General features: G+C 37.2%; 3 protein-coding genes across 3 annotated transcripts; 2 read left to right on the forward strand and 1 right to left on the reverse strand.

The window, feature by feature from the left end:
* Positions 1-1,480: 1,480 nt before the first annotated feature.
* Positions 1,481-2,926, reverse strand: LOC116168634. Its single transcript, XM_031484566.1, has one exon. It carries the CDS (start codon positions 2,903-2,905, stop codon positions 1,637-1,639), a length of 1,269 nt encoding a protein of 422 aa, XP_031340426.1. The 5' UTR covers positions 2,906-2,926; the 3' UTR covers positions 1,481-1,636.
* Positions 2,927-2,946: 20 nt separating this feature from the next.
* Positions 2,947-3,734, forward strand: LOC116168635 (39S ribosomal protein L22, mitochondrial). The gene is made up of 3 exons (XM_031484567.1): positions 2,947-3,148; positions 3,192-3,405; positions 3,455-3,734. Exons 1-3 carry the CDS (start codon positions 2,966-2,968, stop codon positions 3,673-3,675), a joined length of 618 nt encoding a protein of 205 aa, XP_031340427.1. The 5' UTR covers positions 2,947-2,965; the 3' UTR covers positions 3,676-3,734.
* Positions 3,735-5,525: 1,791 nt separating this feature from the next.
* Positions 5,526-7,565, forward strand: LOC116169446 (ribosomal oxygenase 1). The gene is made up of 3 exons (XM_031485536.1): positions 5,526-6,471; positions 6,577-6,843; positions 6,895-7,565. Exons 1-3 carry the CDS (start codon positions 5,615-5,617, stop codon positions 7,481-7,483), a joined length of 1,713 nt encoding a protein of 570 aa, XP_031341396.1. The 5' UTR covers positions 5,526-5,614; the 3' UTR covers positions 7,484-7,565.
* Positions 7,566-17,356: the final 9,791 nt, after the last annotated feature.

A 17,356-nucleotide genomic window follows, 5' to 3' on the forward strand; every position in this document is an offset into this window, starting at 1 on the left:
TAGTTTCATTCAAAACCGTCTAATAAACAAGTCATCAGTCATTACACTTTTACTTTTAGTGAAACAAATTACACAAATGACAAATATCAAACAAATAAACAGTACAACTCCATGGAACCTCGTCCCAAGCGTCTTCGGTTTGTTGCGTATAGGTACAAGCGAGGCCTACGATACTTACAGGCCGGAGCGCTCGAAAAAGTCACGTGACGTTAGGAGTCATATGAAATACATTACGGCTTATGGAAAATCCGTGCGCGGCTCCACTATTTATTTTTTTACTCCGGATCCGTTCAACATAGAGCCACGAAATTTCAATGAGAGCTTGTCAATAGTACACACAATCAAATTATGGTGTTCGTTAATTTTTAATAACACTAAAAATAATTAATTTTTAGGTTTAAAGTATTGAAGATAAAACGATGTTAGTAAATCCGCGTTTTTCTATTTTTACATCATCATATTTCTTTTTCTAGGAACCTCCAATTATGCGTATATGATGCCTAATCTGATATTGGTATAGTTTTATAAGGCCCTACAAAATCGCGCATTTATTATCCGCGCAGAGAAAAATTCAACATGCGAGAAATTTTTTTGTTATTGCTATAATTGTATCACATATATCGAATGAATTGTGACCAAAGGACACAAAAATGTTCTTCAGAAGGAATTTTTAAGAAATGGTCTCTTGTTTCCTTTTTTTCAGCAGCTGAAGTGGAAAATCTCTGCCCCATCTTGAGAGTAGGAACGTAGTAGGTTACGTTTGGCATCTTGTTTTTAATGGCGGTCACGAACGCGTCGCTCCGTAAATGTTTTGTTGTGTTATTATAATAATAATAATTTATTGGCTTTCATACATTTCATGCGGATAGTAATTTTGCCTGGCAAAAACTGTAACCAAATGAGTTACGACACTTAATACCAGGGCTGATGACATTCAACTGAACGAACGAGGGGCGAGTTACATATCTCGGGGGCGAGATTCTGCTAATAAAAACTTCGGTTTAGAATCTATGGTTTCCCGGTACAGAACTGGCACGCCAGTTTAAGTATATCGAAATCAACACCCAGCGGATGATCTGGTACGACCTAACGGGCGATGGCAATAGCTGCCTCGAGCACGTAGGAACAGTTGTCCGGTTGAAGAACTCTCGGATGATCTTCTGACGAAGCCGACCTTCTTTTGGAGTTTCTACGCCAGAGGGCGAGCACGTGCGATATTGCGTGACGTCACACACACATACAGACGGAAATAAATTTTATTCTTTAAATGTTGCTTAAAAAATACGATCTAAAACGTCGACATTTGATGAAATTTTAGCATATATCCATAAAACGGTGATCGCAAAATACCTATATCTAGCTCAAGCTGGGGCTGAAGGGCCATAAGACTGATTGGTTACATTTTTACCACTCGCACGTTATGGGTAGGACGCATGCGCGAGTGTGGGGTTAACTGTGGTACCACAGCAAATTGTGAATGTTGAGTACATTTTTTTATTTTGCTCAGAAGCATAGATTGATAAGGGGACATGAATAGTCACTTGGAGGAGCAGAATACACTTCAACGTTATGCTTATAAAAATGTCGAATTAAAACAGGAGACCAATAAAAAACATACTATTTACAATTTAATATGCTAAACACTTTTCCGTTTGTACACTTCAGGAGGAATGTACTCCTCCTCGTCCTCCTTCATTTTTGGACCTCTCCTCAGCATCTTGCTTGCCTCTATCTCCTTTTTCTTCGCCTCGATTTCCAACTCGATCTTCTCCTCGTTCTCAAAGAACCAAAGCAACATTTCCTTCTCCTTCATATCCTTTTGCAGCTTTTCAATGTTTGACAACCTCTGCATTGCTAATAATCGTTTGTGCTGGTTCTCCAATGCTTCTTTCCTTTCCTTCTCCCACCGTACGTACGCCTCACATTGTACCGCTATGTCTTTCTCCGACATTTTATTAACCGCAGTCCGTACATTATCTTCGAGTATCCCGAGCTCTACACTTTCCATTTGAAGTTTGTCTACGCTAAACGTACCGAGCGCTTCCTCGGGTACCACGCTTAATACATTTTTGTAAACCACGACATTGTCCTTAACAAATTTGTCTATGACGCCGACAGCTTTATCGGGTTTGTAGAGCATTACGCCCAATAAATAAAAGGAGCGATTTAAAGAATCCTGAAACGGTCTGGCAATTTCTATGAGCGTTTTACCGACGATCCTATGAGGGTCTTTTAAGTCGAAATGCTCGTCGTCGTGAGGGTTCCGTACATATTTAACACGTACTCGCACTTCTTCCTCTGGCTCCTCTGGTTTAGGCGGCTGAGGCCATTCCGACGGATTCTGCAGGAATTTGAAGCAGTGCAGCAGGGACAAACTTGAAGATATCGGATGATTAAAGTCTTCCTGCAGCATTAATTGGCTAGCTACGCGAGCGCCCGATCTGTAATCCTTGCTCTTCCAAAAGGTATCCAGTAAAAGATTGGCCGTGTAGTGATCGAGAAATACTCCGTAGTTCAGCCGGTCGTCCAGAGTTTGAAGTAACTGATCCGTTTTGGCGAAGTTAGTAAAGTCTCGAATAACAGCATGCGAGGTGGAATTAAGCGTGTTGCAGGTGTCTGCGCTCATACGTAACTTATATAATAAATCTAGCAGCTCTTCAATGTAGCTTTCATCTCTAACGCTGTGAGCGAACACATCCACATCGACTGCATTTATGTTCCTCGTTCTCTGATACTGCTGTTCCAACTCATTGTAGAGCTCGTCCAAATTGACTTTTTCAAGTATCGAATCTTGGAAGCGTTGGTCCCATACTTCATTACAGTAATAAGCGTGGGATAAAAAGGTTCGGACTTTTAGCACGTTGACAACTTGCACCTTTAAAGTCTGCTTAAACACTTTGAACATTTTTGTTGAGATGACATAACATAACCTCAATCTCCCCGCTGCGATTGTGAGGTTATAAAGATGATAAACAACTTGGTTTTTCGTAAATTATTAAATTATCCGTTATTGGAACAAATAAATCATCTACACACTACGCGAATATTATCGGCTTGGTCACCGTTGGGAGATGGACCGCAGAAATGGTTGGCGTACAACAAAAAGATTTATCCTCCTCAAGAACCGCACGAGGAACGGAGACCGGCCGTAAGTATACCCTACAGTTAGACTTAATCCTATGTTTACGTAGTTTGTATGCCATCAACGCACAAACATAAAGTACAGCCCGTGGAAAATGTGGTACATTGCGAGTATGATACGAGGCATGTCAGTCGACGAGGCGATCAAGCAACTGAAGTTCGTCTTAAAAAAGGGCGCTAAAGACGTCAGAGAAACGCTAGAGGAAGCTAAAGAAATGGCAGTCAAAGAGCATAACGTCGAGTTTCCCAGTAATATGTGGGTTGGTATGTGCTGAACTACTCGAGGGTAGGAAAATTAAAAGTATTTCCGTAGCCGAGTCGCTAGTAGGAAAGGGAATTGTTTTTAAAGGGATGCGACGGCATGCTCGCAGAAGAATGGGAAAAGTGGAATATTTTCATTGCCACTACTTCGTCAGGCTTGAGGAAGGTTCTCCTCCTAAACATTATTATCAAAATGTACCGAAAGAACCAAGTGAAAAACTTGAGGAGTGGCTTCAGCAAATGAGAAGCCGAAAGATTATTAATTCTTTGTAAATCACGTTCCATTCTGTAACTAATTGGCGTATTTTTAATATATTAGAAGGGTTGCAAAATTGTTTTATTTATATAGGTCAGCGCCTAGTGTTACGCAACCAGCATAACAGTTTAAAAAATTATGTTCAAAGCCCAAGTAGCTTTGCCAAAGCTCATGATGCTAAATCTTACAATTTGGAGCGTATATACCTATTGTTCCTGTTTAGATCCGAGGTATTTAGACAGGAGCATGGGCAGTTACTAAATTGGAGAGGTCTCACATTAGCACTCCTCTTTATACTATCTTGTTATGACCAAAGACCAGACTAATTTTAGTGTGAATTGTGAAAGATCCTATTTGTAATGCATTGCTGTGGAAATCAATTATGCTTACGATACACATTAAAGTGCACATTTTAAAAGGACAAATGCACCATTTCTTGTTTTGCAAACACTCGCAGTCAAGTGTATGACAAGAGTATCATTTCCATAGACCCACTTTAAACACGACACAAGCGCAATTCTACATCATAGTCGCATTTGAACATTTTGTGACGAGTGTTGCGTACGAAGTCATAGAAAAACAGGCCACAAAACCAATTCAACTTAAGATAATTTAATTCCATTCTGTATGGTGTGAATAAACAATCTAAATCAATCATAAAGGTGTAATAAACAAAAATCCATTTACATCTTTCAAGTTGTATTGAAATATAAAGGGAATGTTTACAACTTCAATTTTGTTCTTCTCCAATGACGCCTTTTGGCATTGTACCTATAATTTAACAATTAAATTGGTGTAAACGACGAAATTAACACCGTTACCCACCTAATGGTATTGCCTGTACGTAGACGAACCCATTGCGGAATTGGTCTGTTTTGCTTTAGCTTTTTCGCTAATTTCCTTTTAATAATGAACGTTTTGTGTGCAGACTACAACAAAAGAGTACAATTTAATAAGTTTTTTAAGGGATGATTAATAAATTTATGGATAATTTATTTACCATTTTCGTGCCTTCACGATGAACGATAAAAAGACTAATACCAACAACCGGCTTTTAAGGTTACTAAATGGTTTTGCAAATGCAAAATCCCTAAATATTATGAAAATGTGTGCAACGTTGCCGCGTGTAATTAAAACCAGCATCTTGCATGTTTTGTGAAACTAAATTTCAGTAACTCGTAGGCGCTGGATGAAATAAATATGTGGAAATGCGGAAATAACATGCTTTAGTTGGGCGTTGTTACTGAGGGGAAAGGGGGAGAGCAATGTTAAACCTGTTGGCTCGAGAACAGAAAGAATATCCGCAGATGCCAAAGCCCTTCTTATAAGGTCGTTTAAAGCTGCGTGACAACCAAATCTTCCTGCACTCATATGGCCATTCGCTCCGGTACGGTCAACGTTGTGTCCACATTTGCATTGATGAGGGACATATATGTCGCATCCTAATCGGAGAACCACAACTGTGTAACATCATACCTATTGTCCTTAATGGAAAGGCAGTAAGCTTCTGATGGTGTTCTTAAAGCAAGAAATTTTGCTTTGTCCGATAGTAACCTTAAAGGAGACCTGGAAATAACAGATTGAGGGAAGGCCTTAGGGTCCATTGGGTCTCCTTATTGCGCGCCAACTTTCGGAAGTAGAGCACCTTTTCTATAAAACAGTAGGAGATATATAGGATTGCCATAAGAGAGGAAAGAGTTTCACAAAGGCACAAATGTTCTCGGTCCATTGAATTTGTTTATATAAAAAGAAATATAGTTTTAATAACGGTTGACAGGTTCTATTCAATCCACTTTTTTTAATGATGTCAATAGTGGAAAAAAGGAAATATTGCAACAGTGTCCCATGAAGTTTTAAAACTAACCTCAAATGTCAAAAATTCAAAAATCTTCATTTGACGTTTAAAACACGCGCTTCTTGGAAGTCCGGTAATTAAAGCAATAATTAATAATCAGAATGGAATCGGCGTTCGAGGTTTACAAAAAAAGATTTAAACAAAATGGCTCTGACAAGACTACCATGAAGAAGGCATCTTCCATAAAAAAGAAGAAAGATGTAATACAAAAACTGAAAGTTAACCCAAAAACCAAGGAATTCCTGATGGATTACGTTCAATCTTCCTCGCGGGTACTCGAATTGCAAGGTAGTAATGAAAAACCGGAGGCCGAGTCAACACCACTACCTCAACAGCCAACCGTCTCCGCAAACAAAGTCCGTAAAATAAAATCGAAAAAGAAGAAAGCCAAACTCGACGACTTCTCCTCGCAAAACATCGAACACCTAATAAACTCGTCTGCCGAATCCAACTCACCAAATCCCAGTGAGTCGCCCGATAAGGTCTTCGAGTGGCTAATTTCGCCGATACTTCCCCGAGAGTTTTTCACAACGAAATGGGAAAAAGTTCCCGTTCATATTAAGCGTAATCACGAAAACGTCTATGCCGAATTACTATCGACTAAAAAACTTCAAAGCATCTTTCTCGATAACGTACTTTTTTACACCCGGAACGTAGATGTCGTCTCGTACACCAATCACCAGCGGGAAACTCACAATGTGGAAGGCAGAGCCGTACCCGCAGCTTTATGGGATTATTATAAAAATGGGTGCAGCATACGAATCTTAAACCCGCATACGTATTGCAGCCAGTTGCATTCACTGTTGGCGACGCTGCAGGAGTTTTTCGGTTGTATGGTCGGCGTTAACGCGTATCTAACTCCACCTGGAAGTCAAGGTTTCGCCCCACATTATGACGATATTGAGGCCTTTGTGTTGCAGCTTGAAGGACGCAAGCACTGGAAGCTATATGCGCCATTGTAAGTATGGACCTTTAGCCCATTAACCGACTGACTCTGTGTTTCATACTTTATGGCACCTTTTATATCACTGGAATAAACTGGACATAAATTATTTACTTTCAGAACACCTTCAAAAGTTTTGCCGAGGTATTCAAGTCAAAACTTCAACAGAGACGAGCTCAGCAACAAACCTGTAAGGGAATTGACGTTGGAAGCGGGCGATTTACTATATTTCCCTCGAGGTACGATTCACGAGGGTTTCACCGATCCAGAAACGCATTCTCTACACGTCACAGTTTCTGTATACCAGAAGACATCGTATGTCGATTTAATGGAGCACGTCTTGAAGTACACATTGAGCACAGCAGCATCTGATGATGTCGAGTTCAGGTAGTAACGCAGTAGCTAATTGTAATTTCGCTCAAGTGTAAAAATTTGCAGAGAAGGCCTGCCCCTCCAATTCCTACAACATTCCGGGTTTGCGAACGACGACCGCGATAGCGAAGTACGGACGACGATGAAGAAGAAGGTGAAGAACTTGTTAATGAAAATGATCGATCATCTTGACATTGATTCCGCCGCGGACGAGCTGGGCAAGCAGTTTATGTGGGATTCCATGCCGCCGATTCCTACCAAAAGTGAGAAGGAGCGCATGATGATTTTAAATAGCGAAAAAATGGATAACGGGAAAATTTACGATAAAGTCGACATTAATTTAAATGTGGAGGTCCGGTTGTTACGCTATCATTGTATGCGGTTGGTTAAAGAGGCGGGTGAGGAGAATTTGCGAATTTATTACAACACTGACAATGCAAAGTATTATCACGGCGAGGAGATGCAATTTTTAGTTATTGATTATATGTATGAAGATGCGGTTAAATGTCTCATTCAGACGTATCCTAACTATGTCCAAATTGGCAAGTTGCCATTGGCTAATGATAATGATAAAATACAGATTGTGTCAGATTTATGGGAAAAAGGACTTATAGTTACAAAGACTCCCTTAAGTTATAATGGCGAAGAACCGTAGAATAAAAATTTGTTATGTTGATATAGTCACATTGTGTGATATTTGTTTAAATATTATTATTAATAAATCTTTGAAATTTTTATTTGTATTGTTTATATTTAAAGCCTTCTAAATATTCAAAATAACTGTGAATCCAACACTTCTGGTTATCGTATTAGTGCTATGCATAATGAAGTAACAGTTGCAAATCAGTGTGGTTTTCGGCGGTTATAAAAAAAAGGTTTGAGAAAACATTCTAAACATACTAGGTACAGGGTGATTAACTAAATTTTTGCATCCCCCTCTTTGGACATCGTGGAGAACTCGCAAAAAAACCCATTCTATTGCAATTCAAACTTCTCAACGTTAAAATCGGAACGATTACATGATTGCAGCAGCTGGCGATGGTGCGAAGCTATTCTTTAAAGAATTGAGCCTAGAGTTTATTTGATAGAACTACGGTTATAGAAACGGTAGTGAAATTGGCAGCGAAATAAGGCAAAAGTGTTACGCAGTTTGCAATCACGAAAAAATGTGTTGTTTGTGCGATCTTCGTGTGAAAGTTGTTGTAAAACGGTTCAGTTTAATGTACCTGTTATTGAAATTGTTCTTCCAAGGGCTTTAAATAAATTCCTATGCATAAGAAGTTACGAATTGCAAAAATAAATGTTTTCTGTTCATTGAGCATGATGTGTTGCCTACAAACCAGGCTACACAAATATCGAGTGCCCATATTCAAATTAGGGATTTGCATGAATCTCCCCAATCTGCCGTTTTTATTGAGGGTAAGGAGGGCCTCCACGAACGAAAGGCCCAGGGCTCCGAAAAACGGCACTGCATTTAAGGAATAATAAGTGCGACGTTGTTATTAATCGCATAAATTCAAATGAAATTTTAAAAGAAGTTGCGTACGTGGCGACATCTCAACTAGACTTCTAAAACTATATTTGATAGAAAGTGTATCGATTGCCATGGAGATGGCGCACTAGTACTTATTCTATTTAGGGCCGGTATTTCCATCTTCGGATAAAGTACTAGATTCGTACCTGCCAAATAACTTATACCGCCCGATATCTTCCGTTTATCTATCTGCGAGTATTTCCATCAGCGTGCGGTATAAATATATCCCGTAGATAGCTACCTAACCATAGCCAATGTTGCCGATTTTAGAAGTATGTAATAGAAAAAGATAGCGAACGGCAGGGCCATATATTAGAGCAAGATAGCTTACTACCTGACAATTTGAACGAATGCTTTTGTTTTGGAAAGAAATTCAGTGACTTGTAATATACTTGTCAAACGTAAATTACAGAATAAGCTTTACTTATGAGTACTCTGAACATGAACCAAAATCGTGATGTAAATGCACCGCGTAGAAAGAAAAGGCTAATTTCAGCACATCTGAAAATCGTGTGCTTGTGTCAAGAAAATCTTGATTCATTTGGAATCTAAAATAGGTTACCTATATCCTTCAAGAAAACATAGTATGTATTTGCGTACTTCTACTTCCATACTTCAATTTCTTTCTTCCTATTTAGTATAGGTACGGTTGGTAATTTCGCAAATTTTTGAAACGTCACCAGTTTACTGGAAATTTGACGCAATATCCTGGGGTTATGTTGATAACTGCAGAAAATCTACCCAATAACTTTATCTAGAACTTATCCTGCCGATAATATTTAAACGAGGTTCGAAATACCCGAAGCGACGCTAACTGTCGGTTTACCTGGAAGATATCTTATACTTGACTTTATCCCGAGATGGAAATACCGGCCCTTAATCTATCTATTCAAAAACCGGGCCTTTAAACTACAATTGCTCTACAGATCTTGCAAGACTCCGTACACTGCCATTTAAGGAATGAATGGAATGAACAAGAAAATTCAAAGGGCTGTAACTTTTGAACTAGTAGCCCAATCTTGGGACTGTTTGAAATTGTGGATTCTACAGGCCACATTCTATAAGAAAATTTTTTTCCGGGTCGATCTAAGAGAATTTTTTTTGAGGCCCGAAAAAAAGGCAGTGTATAACCTTCCTTTTTTACCAAAAATCGACTACACCAAAAGTTCTCGGGAAAACACTTTTTCTTATTAATTTTGGTGCGTAGAATCCAAAACAATTCGTACTTTTTCGATTAGACTTCTCAATCAAAAGTTTAGACTAGAAACAAATTTCGAAAGAAAATTCAAAGGGCTGTAACTTTTGAACTAGTAGCCCAATCTTGGGACTGTTTGAAATTGTGGATTCTACAGGTCACATTCTATGAGAAAATTTTTTTTCCGGGTCGATCTGAGACAATTTTTTTTTCGGGGGTCAAAAAAAGGCAGTGTATAACCTTCCTATTTTACCAAAAATCGACTGCACCAAAATTTCTCGGGAAAACACTTTTTCTTATTAATTTTGGTGCGTAGAATCCAAAACAATTCGTACTTTTTCGATTAGACTTCTCAATCAAAAGTTTAGACTAGAAACAAATTTCGAAAGAAAATTCAAAGGGCTGTAACTTTTGAACTAGTAGCCCAATCTTGGGACTGTTTGAAATTGTGGATTCTACAGGCCACATTCTAAAGGAAAATTTTTTTTCCCGGTCGATCTGAGACAATTTTTTTTTCGGGCCTCAAAAAAAGGCAGTGTATAACCTTCCTTTTTTACCAAAAATCGACTGCACCAAAATTTCTCGGGAAAACACTTTTTCTTATTAATTTTGGTGCGTAGAATCCAAAAGAATTCGTACTTTTTCGATTAGACTTCTCAATCAAAAGTTTAGACTAGAAACAAATTTCGAAAGAAAATTCAAAGGGCTGTCACTTTTGAACTAGTAGCCCAATCTTGGGACTGTTTGAAATTGTGGATTCTCCAGGCCACATTCTATAAGAAAATTTTTTTCCGGGTCGATCTAAGAGAATTTTTTTGAGGCCCTAAAAAAAGGCAGTGTATAACCTTCCTTTTTTACCAAAAATCGACTACACCAAAAGTTCTCGGGAAAACACTGTTTCTTATTAATTTTGGTGCGTAGAATCCAAAACAATTCGTACTTTTTCGATTAGACTTCTCAAACAAAAGTTATAGACTAGAAACAAATTTCGAAAGAAAATTCAAAGGGCTGTAACTTTTGAACTAGTACCCCAATCTTGGAACTGTTTGAAATTGTGGATTCTACAGGCCACATTCTATGAGAAAATTTTTTTCCGGGCCTCAAAAAAAGGCAGTGAAAAAAAAATTGTCTCAGGCCGACCCGGAAAAAAAATTTTCTTATAGAAAGTGCACTAAAAACCGTAATATCAAAAATTAACGATTTTTTATTACTAAGTATGCTTTTTTTGCAAACTGGATAAGCTCTAGACCCTAGAGCGTTCTCAATTTTTAGCGCATTTTTGAAAAAAATACGCTATTATATTCGTTATGGCTGGCCGGCCGGCTGTCCGCGTGAGATCTCAACAACTACAATAGCTAGAGAATTCAAATTTTCACTACAAGCTTTCTGCTATAGTGTAGATGTGCAGGCACTACTTAGTCTATTTTGAGTTAGATTACTTGTGAGATCAATAATTGAAGAAAATAATTTCGATATGGTTTTCGGAGGTGCTATAATTTTACCGTTAGATAGCGCTACCAGTATAAAAACTTATTATTTACTTTGTGATTTGTTTTACAAAATGAAGACGTACCGTCAATTGAAATTAAATAAAATTAATTATTTAAATTTAACGCAGCCAACATTACTCGTGAGATCGATAATTTTAAACTTCGCTAATAAAATACTGACCTGCATTACCAAAAATGCGCTTTAATCATGCATATGCTGATTTTCAACTTGTTTTCTTTCACATAGTGGAACCCTAGAACAATCTTTTCCAAAGTTTATCTACATTATTTTTGCAAATCGACCCAACCAAAACAGTGTTCATGCGTCGACGTTATGATTAAACGGGGGTTGGTTCTAGACCAATAGAATGGTGGGCATTTGGTCTATTGAAAATGCCCTTATTCCTCATCATAATCTCACCAGACCATATTATTTGATAAGTAAAATTCATACTCTCTTGGTCTTGGTATTTTCTTGTGTACGATTCGCAGAATGAGCGATGTCTTTCTAAATCGCCTGGTCTAGGTCCTTGAGAAATTCGGTATTTGTACGGATGTTTTTTTTGTAAAATACAATGTGGATTTGATTTTGGTATACACCAGCGTTTTGTTCAATCCGTCAGACTGATGTAACGGGATTCTCAGTGACGGCCAACAAAATATTTTGTACTGCATGTTGTAATTAGCAGATTCCAAACAAAAATGCAGTAGAATTGGTAGAATATCGAGGCTTCTTTAATTCAAAGTTAATAAGGAGATTCAGTTCCAATTCTAATATTTTTCTATTGTCAAAAAATTACAAGTCAACAACAATTTCTATAACAACCAACACAGTTTTTACAGCTACTATATGATGAGGCCTAGTACGCTTCGCTGCTCTATCTTGTGCATTTCACAATACTCTCAACACTGCAGGCTTTTGAAAGGTACTACATATATGTTTTAAGGTTTGCCACTAATTTGCTAAAAGTTGTTTTATTTGACTGTCTCTTTTCAGGATACTTATGCAAATACGAGTACATACGGCTGAAATTAAACATGTCACCATATCAAACTTCTCTCTTCGTTACAAAACATAATTAATCGAAAAAATACTAATTATTATATTGTAACGATATTTAATTATTGATATTTATTTGCAATTAACTAACAATTATTTTATAATAGTCTTAAAAAGGATTAATTTGTTAATTATTATTTATCACTCACTTATACACAATTTACAACAGTTGAAAAATCCACCCCCGCATATTATTTCGAGAACGGCACATAGTACCACGATCAAATTTACGTGAGAGCTTGATTAGAATTCCACAATTAATATTCAAGAGAAACATCCTGGTGTACGAGCGTCTTAGGGGTTGAAAAACTCACCCCCGTATATTACAAATTACAAAATTCGGAATTCAATAGGTATTCCTAAAGACCAACAAAGCCTCTAACAGGCGCTTAAGGTTCCTTAAATACTTTTACGACTTAAAAAGCTCTAACTGAAGTCTCATACAGATTCCACTATGGGAGGAACAACTTTCTTGGTCTGTTTTTGAGATATTAATGCCCGTTTGCACCGACAAATTTAAGAGGAGTTTAACTTAAGCGTAGCTTAAAATCGATGGTAAATTATGGTAACCATGTCTCAATAATCGTTGCCATGTATTTTAATTTGTTGGTGCAAATGGCCATTAGTCGCAAATATGTCAATGTATCCTTTCTTAATCTATTACTACGCAGTTACTACCTACATATTGTCCTTTATGCTGTTGTATTTAGGCTACTAAGTTCAGGGTCACGTAGATTATATCACCTATAGGGAGGATTCGGACCCTCGTCAAAACAAAATTGTCATTTTTGTTAACGTTCCCGAACCTGATTTATTAAAGTAGGTGCAAGTTTGTGTTTGAGCACAATCAGAGTCATAGATGAATGCAATATTAATGTGTAGCACAAAGCAGGTAGCTATTGTGAATGACCATAAACGATAGCGAAATATGTGCAGTATTGATGATAAAATTGATTTAAACAATTATCAAGAATAACACTCACAAACAGTAACAAACATTAATTACAAATAGAAATTAAGATCCTTTCTAAAATGAAAGCGAAATAGGGAAAGGACTTTTTTCCGTAGCAACTAAGACCAACACAGAAAACCGTTTCTCAGGTAAAATCGGATTATCGAATATTTTTGGTTGGCTTTTGACAGGGCTCATGGTCTTCTATGACAACAAAATATGTGTGAATGGCAGTGTGAAACGTTTCGAGAGACACCCCGGCCTAAATTTTAATAATGCAATATATTTGTAAGAAATATTACCCACAGAAGCCACGTTTGTCCCTAAATATGTCGTAAAAAATGAGACGGCAAGACAGGTGGGTAGGCAATCTAAGAAAGAAACTGGTATAAACAGTAACTAATAAGAATCTGAATATAAGTGCAGTAAACTACAATTAACTTAAAAAAATACTTTGAAGACAAGACGTAAATGCAATAAATCCACCATGTAAACCAATTAAGAAAACACAACGCAACATTCCGCAAAGCACTGAACGTTTTCTGTATTCTTCCTGAATAGCCGGTGGTTAACCACTCATAAAGAATTCTGTATTTTTTATATCGTGCGTCTTTAGAGGCCGAAAGAGGTTAAGACTACACCGCGCCTGCTACAGTTTCATAAACCACCTTTACTATAACCTTTTAGGGATGCAATTTAGAATATAACGGTTTATTAGTGTCTAGTTAGCTAACTAAAGATCGAGATTGATTATTTACCTACTAACGTAGTCCAACTCCATTCTTATATTTCTGACAACGGAAGAGACCCCTATTTAGTTTCTTTTGTTCTATTTAAATCGTCGTTCACTGTAAGGCAGCACTTTTGAATTCGTCTACATTATTTCTAGTCGAGCATTCACGCCGCCAGGGATGGATTTACGCACATAACGATTAACAATTACAAAAATCTAGAAAATCCCTTCCGTCAGGAATAGGTTGATTCATTACCTACCTTTGTTCTTATTCAAAAGGAATAAAATAGCCTACTTCGAAAAAAGTCATTGCTGCAGGTTCTGCCCCCCCCCCCCGGGTTATTGAACAAAAAACTGCAACTTCCTATATATAGTATCCCAAACCCTTAGATGACCGAGTATAATTCACCCAAGTAGATATTTTTCATTATAAACTTTCATATTTCAAATCCTCTAGAAATCATCCTCTGAATATTTCTAAATTCTTTTAGAACCCCAATCTTTAAGAATCTTCTGATCCCCAGAATGTTCTTAGAACCATCCTAAAGTTTTATTCACAGTAGAATTATCTTAGAATTTTGATAAAAACGTTAGAATCATAGATTCTTCCTACGATCTTCTTAAAGCAGTCTCTGAATCTTCTTAAAATCTTGCTATGCTACAATATCTTTGTGATCTTCTTGAAAAAAGAATCGCCTGAATCTTGTTAGAGTATTAATAGAACCTTCATGGGGCAATAGGATTTTCTTAGAATCTCGAGTAGAATCTGCTCCAAATTTCCTTAGAAGCTCTTATTAAAATAGAATCATTAGAATATTGTTAGAAAATAATTAGAAGCCTTTTTAGAAATTTTACAGAATCCACAGAACTCGAGAGCATTAATATTCAAAAAATAAGATTAAAATTATTCGCCGAATGGGAGTGCACCATCCCAGCAGCATTTGGTCCCGGGGGAAACATCCCGCTAGCCCCCTCTCCTTCAGTTCGAGCCTAGTTTGTAGGTAAGAACTTTTAAACTTTTAAATTTCAAATTTCAATTTTATTTTGTTGTAGAAAGTGGAACCTCGTATGGTTTAAAATTTGCAAATGAGTTTTTTTAAATGCCAAATAACGTTATTTAAAAAAATGAATCAGTTAAAATAAATAGCTAAGTAAGAGAATGCCATTTTAAAACCTCGAACGGGCCTGACAATTAAAGCTAATTTTGATGTTACTTAACGATTTTGCTGAAAAAAAGGACTAAGCACTTTGTGTACCAAGGGGGGAAAGTGGATGTTTTCCGGGTCGAAGGAAGATATGAGATCCTGAGACTCGGAAAACAACTTTCGTGTCGTGGTTCACAGAATATTTTTTATGCTATACACTTACCTTTAAACTTAAAGTGATACCCATATGCTCATATTCAGGGTGTTGCATATACGTATGTAAAAAATTGGGTGTTAGAGCGGATCAAAATAAACACATTTCCAAATAAACCGAGCCACCCCTAAAAAAGTGGTGATATTTGCGTTTTGTCTTTAATTTTTTTCTCAGTAACCATGATAGTCACAAAAACTGGTAGCACGCCATTCTATAAGTTTTGGGGGCAAAAAACCTTTAAATTCACTCACTAGTAGGCGGGGGACACTCTCTGACCCGAAGGACCAATTTTCGAATGAATATAACTTTTATTTGAAAAGTGATTTTTAAAAACCTGTTCGACGATTTTGTGCCTTAAGTCATTAAGTATGTACACAACAAATTTCGTTGTCCGGCCAAGAATTGCAGTGGAATATTCAAAAAATAATTTCAGATTTGTGCTTTTTATGTTTAAAAATCCCGAGATGCCAAATCTCGTCGAATCAGAATTTTTTTCGCACCCCCATTGAGGGGCGCTCACCTTCGTAGTAGGAATTTTGAAAAAAGAAAAACGAATTACGCATATAAAGTGTTTGTGTCCAATGACAATAAAGAACTAACCGTGTGTAATGTGAAAGGAATTTGTTTAAACAAACAGTGAAGTGATAAACGCTAAAGACACTGTCCTCAACAAGGCACCCGAACCTTTTGTAGAGAGCGACAGCCTTATAGCCCGCAAGTGTACTGAGCGGAAGCGGTATCCTGTCCAGTATACGAAGCGACGACGGATATACGGTAATTACAATACCTTGCCATACGGTCATAGTTGTAAAATAATTGTAAATACTTTAAGTATTGTAGTTTATCATAAATAGAATTTTCCTAATGTAGATTAGGCCTACAGGGGATACCACGTTAAAAAAAGCGCGCCAGTAACTCTACCTCCTGGGTGGTGTGGAAACGAGTTCGTATTGCATACTTTAAATTGTAATCTTCGATTGTACTTTGTTCATTTATTTCTATGAGTTGTACATTTGACAATAAATATAATTAAAACGTTCATTTTAATTTCCAAAGTCTAGTTCAGAATAGTGGAGTGAGAAACCGATATGTGCAATGAGTGGCGTCACATAAGATTTCTAAGTTACACGTCCTATTTTTGAATTTTCCGCCGTTGGTGGCCATTTTTCAGCCATCTTGTTTTTTGATTAGTGCAAGTTTAATTAAAATGTAATTTACACGTGTGTAATTATTTATTACAGATGTGTAATTCTAATTATGTTTATTATACCGCGAATTAAATTAATCGGTCGCGAATTAAATTAATTAGATCAACCAAACCGCAAATCAAGTTGATTAAGTATAAGAAATTCCCAGAAATCGAACTGAGAATTAATTAGAGGAAATTCCGAGAAATCGTACCCCAAACTAGATTAATTGGACCGCGAATTAAATTGATTAAGTTGATTCATTTAACCGAAATTCCTGGAAATCATACCACTAATTTTAATCGACCCGAGAAATAATCTAATTAGGTAGTAATCAATTTAATTGATTAATTAAATCAAATGTCAATAAAACTCAAAATGTGTCTGTCTTCTACTACTAATAATTGTGACGGCGTTTCGACAGCAAAGCTGTACCTAATCATTAACACATGTTGTTAATAATAATTTTTTACAAAAATTTAGCCTACGCGCAGCAAAAAGTTAGAATCGCCTCAGTACCCCGGTTTGGTTGACAATGAAACTAGAGAATGAACCGTATTTTGGGACATGCCATTTAATTTTTCTACTGCATAAGAGAGTAATAGGGAAATTCCTCCCGGAGAATTCGCTCACCTGTGGAAGATACGCCTCCATAGCATTCACGACCTGTTAATTCACCGCCGCTCTCAATATTCCTACCCCAAAGGAGTGCCAAAAAACTCCGGCTCTCACTCAAAGAATTTTGGTATCTGAGGAGTTTTCATTATGAAAATAGTGATCTAAAATTAGGTAGTTTCTAATAATTTGAAAAAAAGTGTATGACTTTTTATAAAAAGTCAAACTCGCTTAAAAAGGGCTGCCTATTGCGCAAATCGGGAGCATCCCTGCGTAGGGCCCTAGACAGATTAGTTACTACGAGCGGGCAAATAAATCTACAGAACGGACAGGCGAAATATTAATAATTTGCTGTGTTCTGCTGAAGGAATTCGTTTTTAGCGCAATCCCACGAAAGTGGAGT

Source organism: Photinus pyralis, unplaced genomic scaffold (assembly GCF_008802855.1).
Source record: "Photinus pyralis isolate 1611_PpyrPB1 unplaced genomic scaffold, Ppyr1.3 Ppyr1.4_LG4, whole genome shotgun sequence".
Lineage (NCBI taxonomy): Eukaryota > Metazoa > Arthropoda > Insecta > Coleoptera > Lampyridae > Photinus > Photinus pyralis.

Coding starts and splice junctions, on each gene's coding strand:
- LOC116169446 (XM_031485536.1), top strand. CDS start 5,615: ATGGAATCGGCGTTCGAGGTTTACAAAAAAAGATTTAAACAAAATGGC. Junction 6,472..6,576: donor TGGAAGCTATATGCGCCATT/GTAAGTATGGAC, acceptor ATTTACTTTCAG/AACACCTTCAAAAGTTTTGC. Junction 6,844..6,894: donor TCTGATGATGTCGAGTTCAG/GTAGTAACGCAG, acceptor AAAAATTTGCAG/AGAAGGCCTGCCCCTCCAAT.
- LOC116168635 (XM_031484567.1), top strand. CDS start 2,966: ATGATAAACAACTTGGTTTTTCGTAAATTATTAAATTATCCGTTATTG. Junction 3,149..3,191: donor ACGAGGAACGGAGACCGGCC/GTAAGTATACCC, acceptor ATGTTTACGTAG/TTTGTATGCCATCAACGCAC. Junction 3,406..3,454: donor TCCCAGTAATATGTGGGTTG/GTATGTGCTGAA, acceptor GTATTTCCGTAG/CCGAGTCGCTAGTAGGAAAG.
- LOC116168634 (XM_031484566.1), bottom strand. CDS start 2,905: ATGTTCAAAGTGTTTAAGCAGACTTTAAAGGTGCAAGTTGTCAACGTG.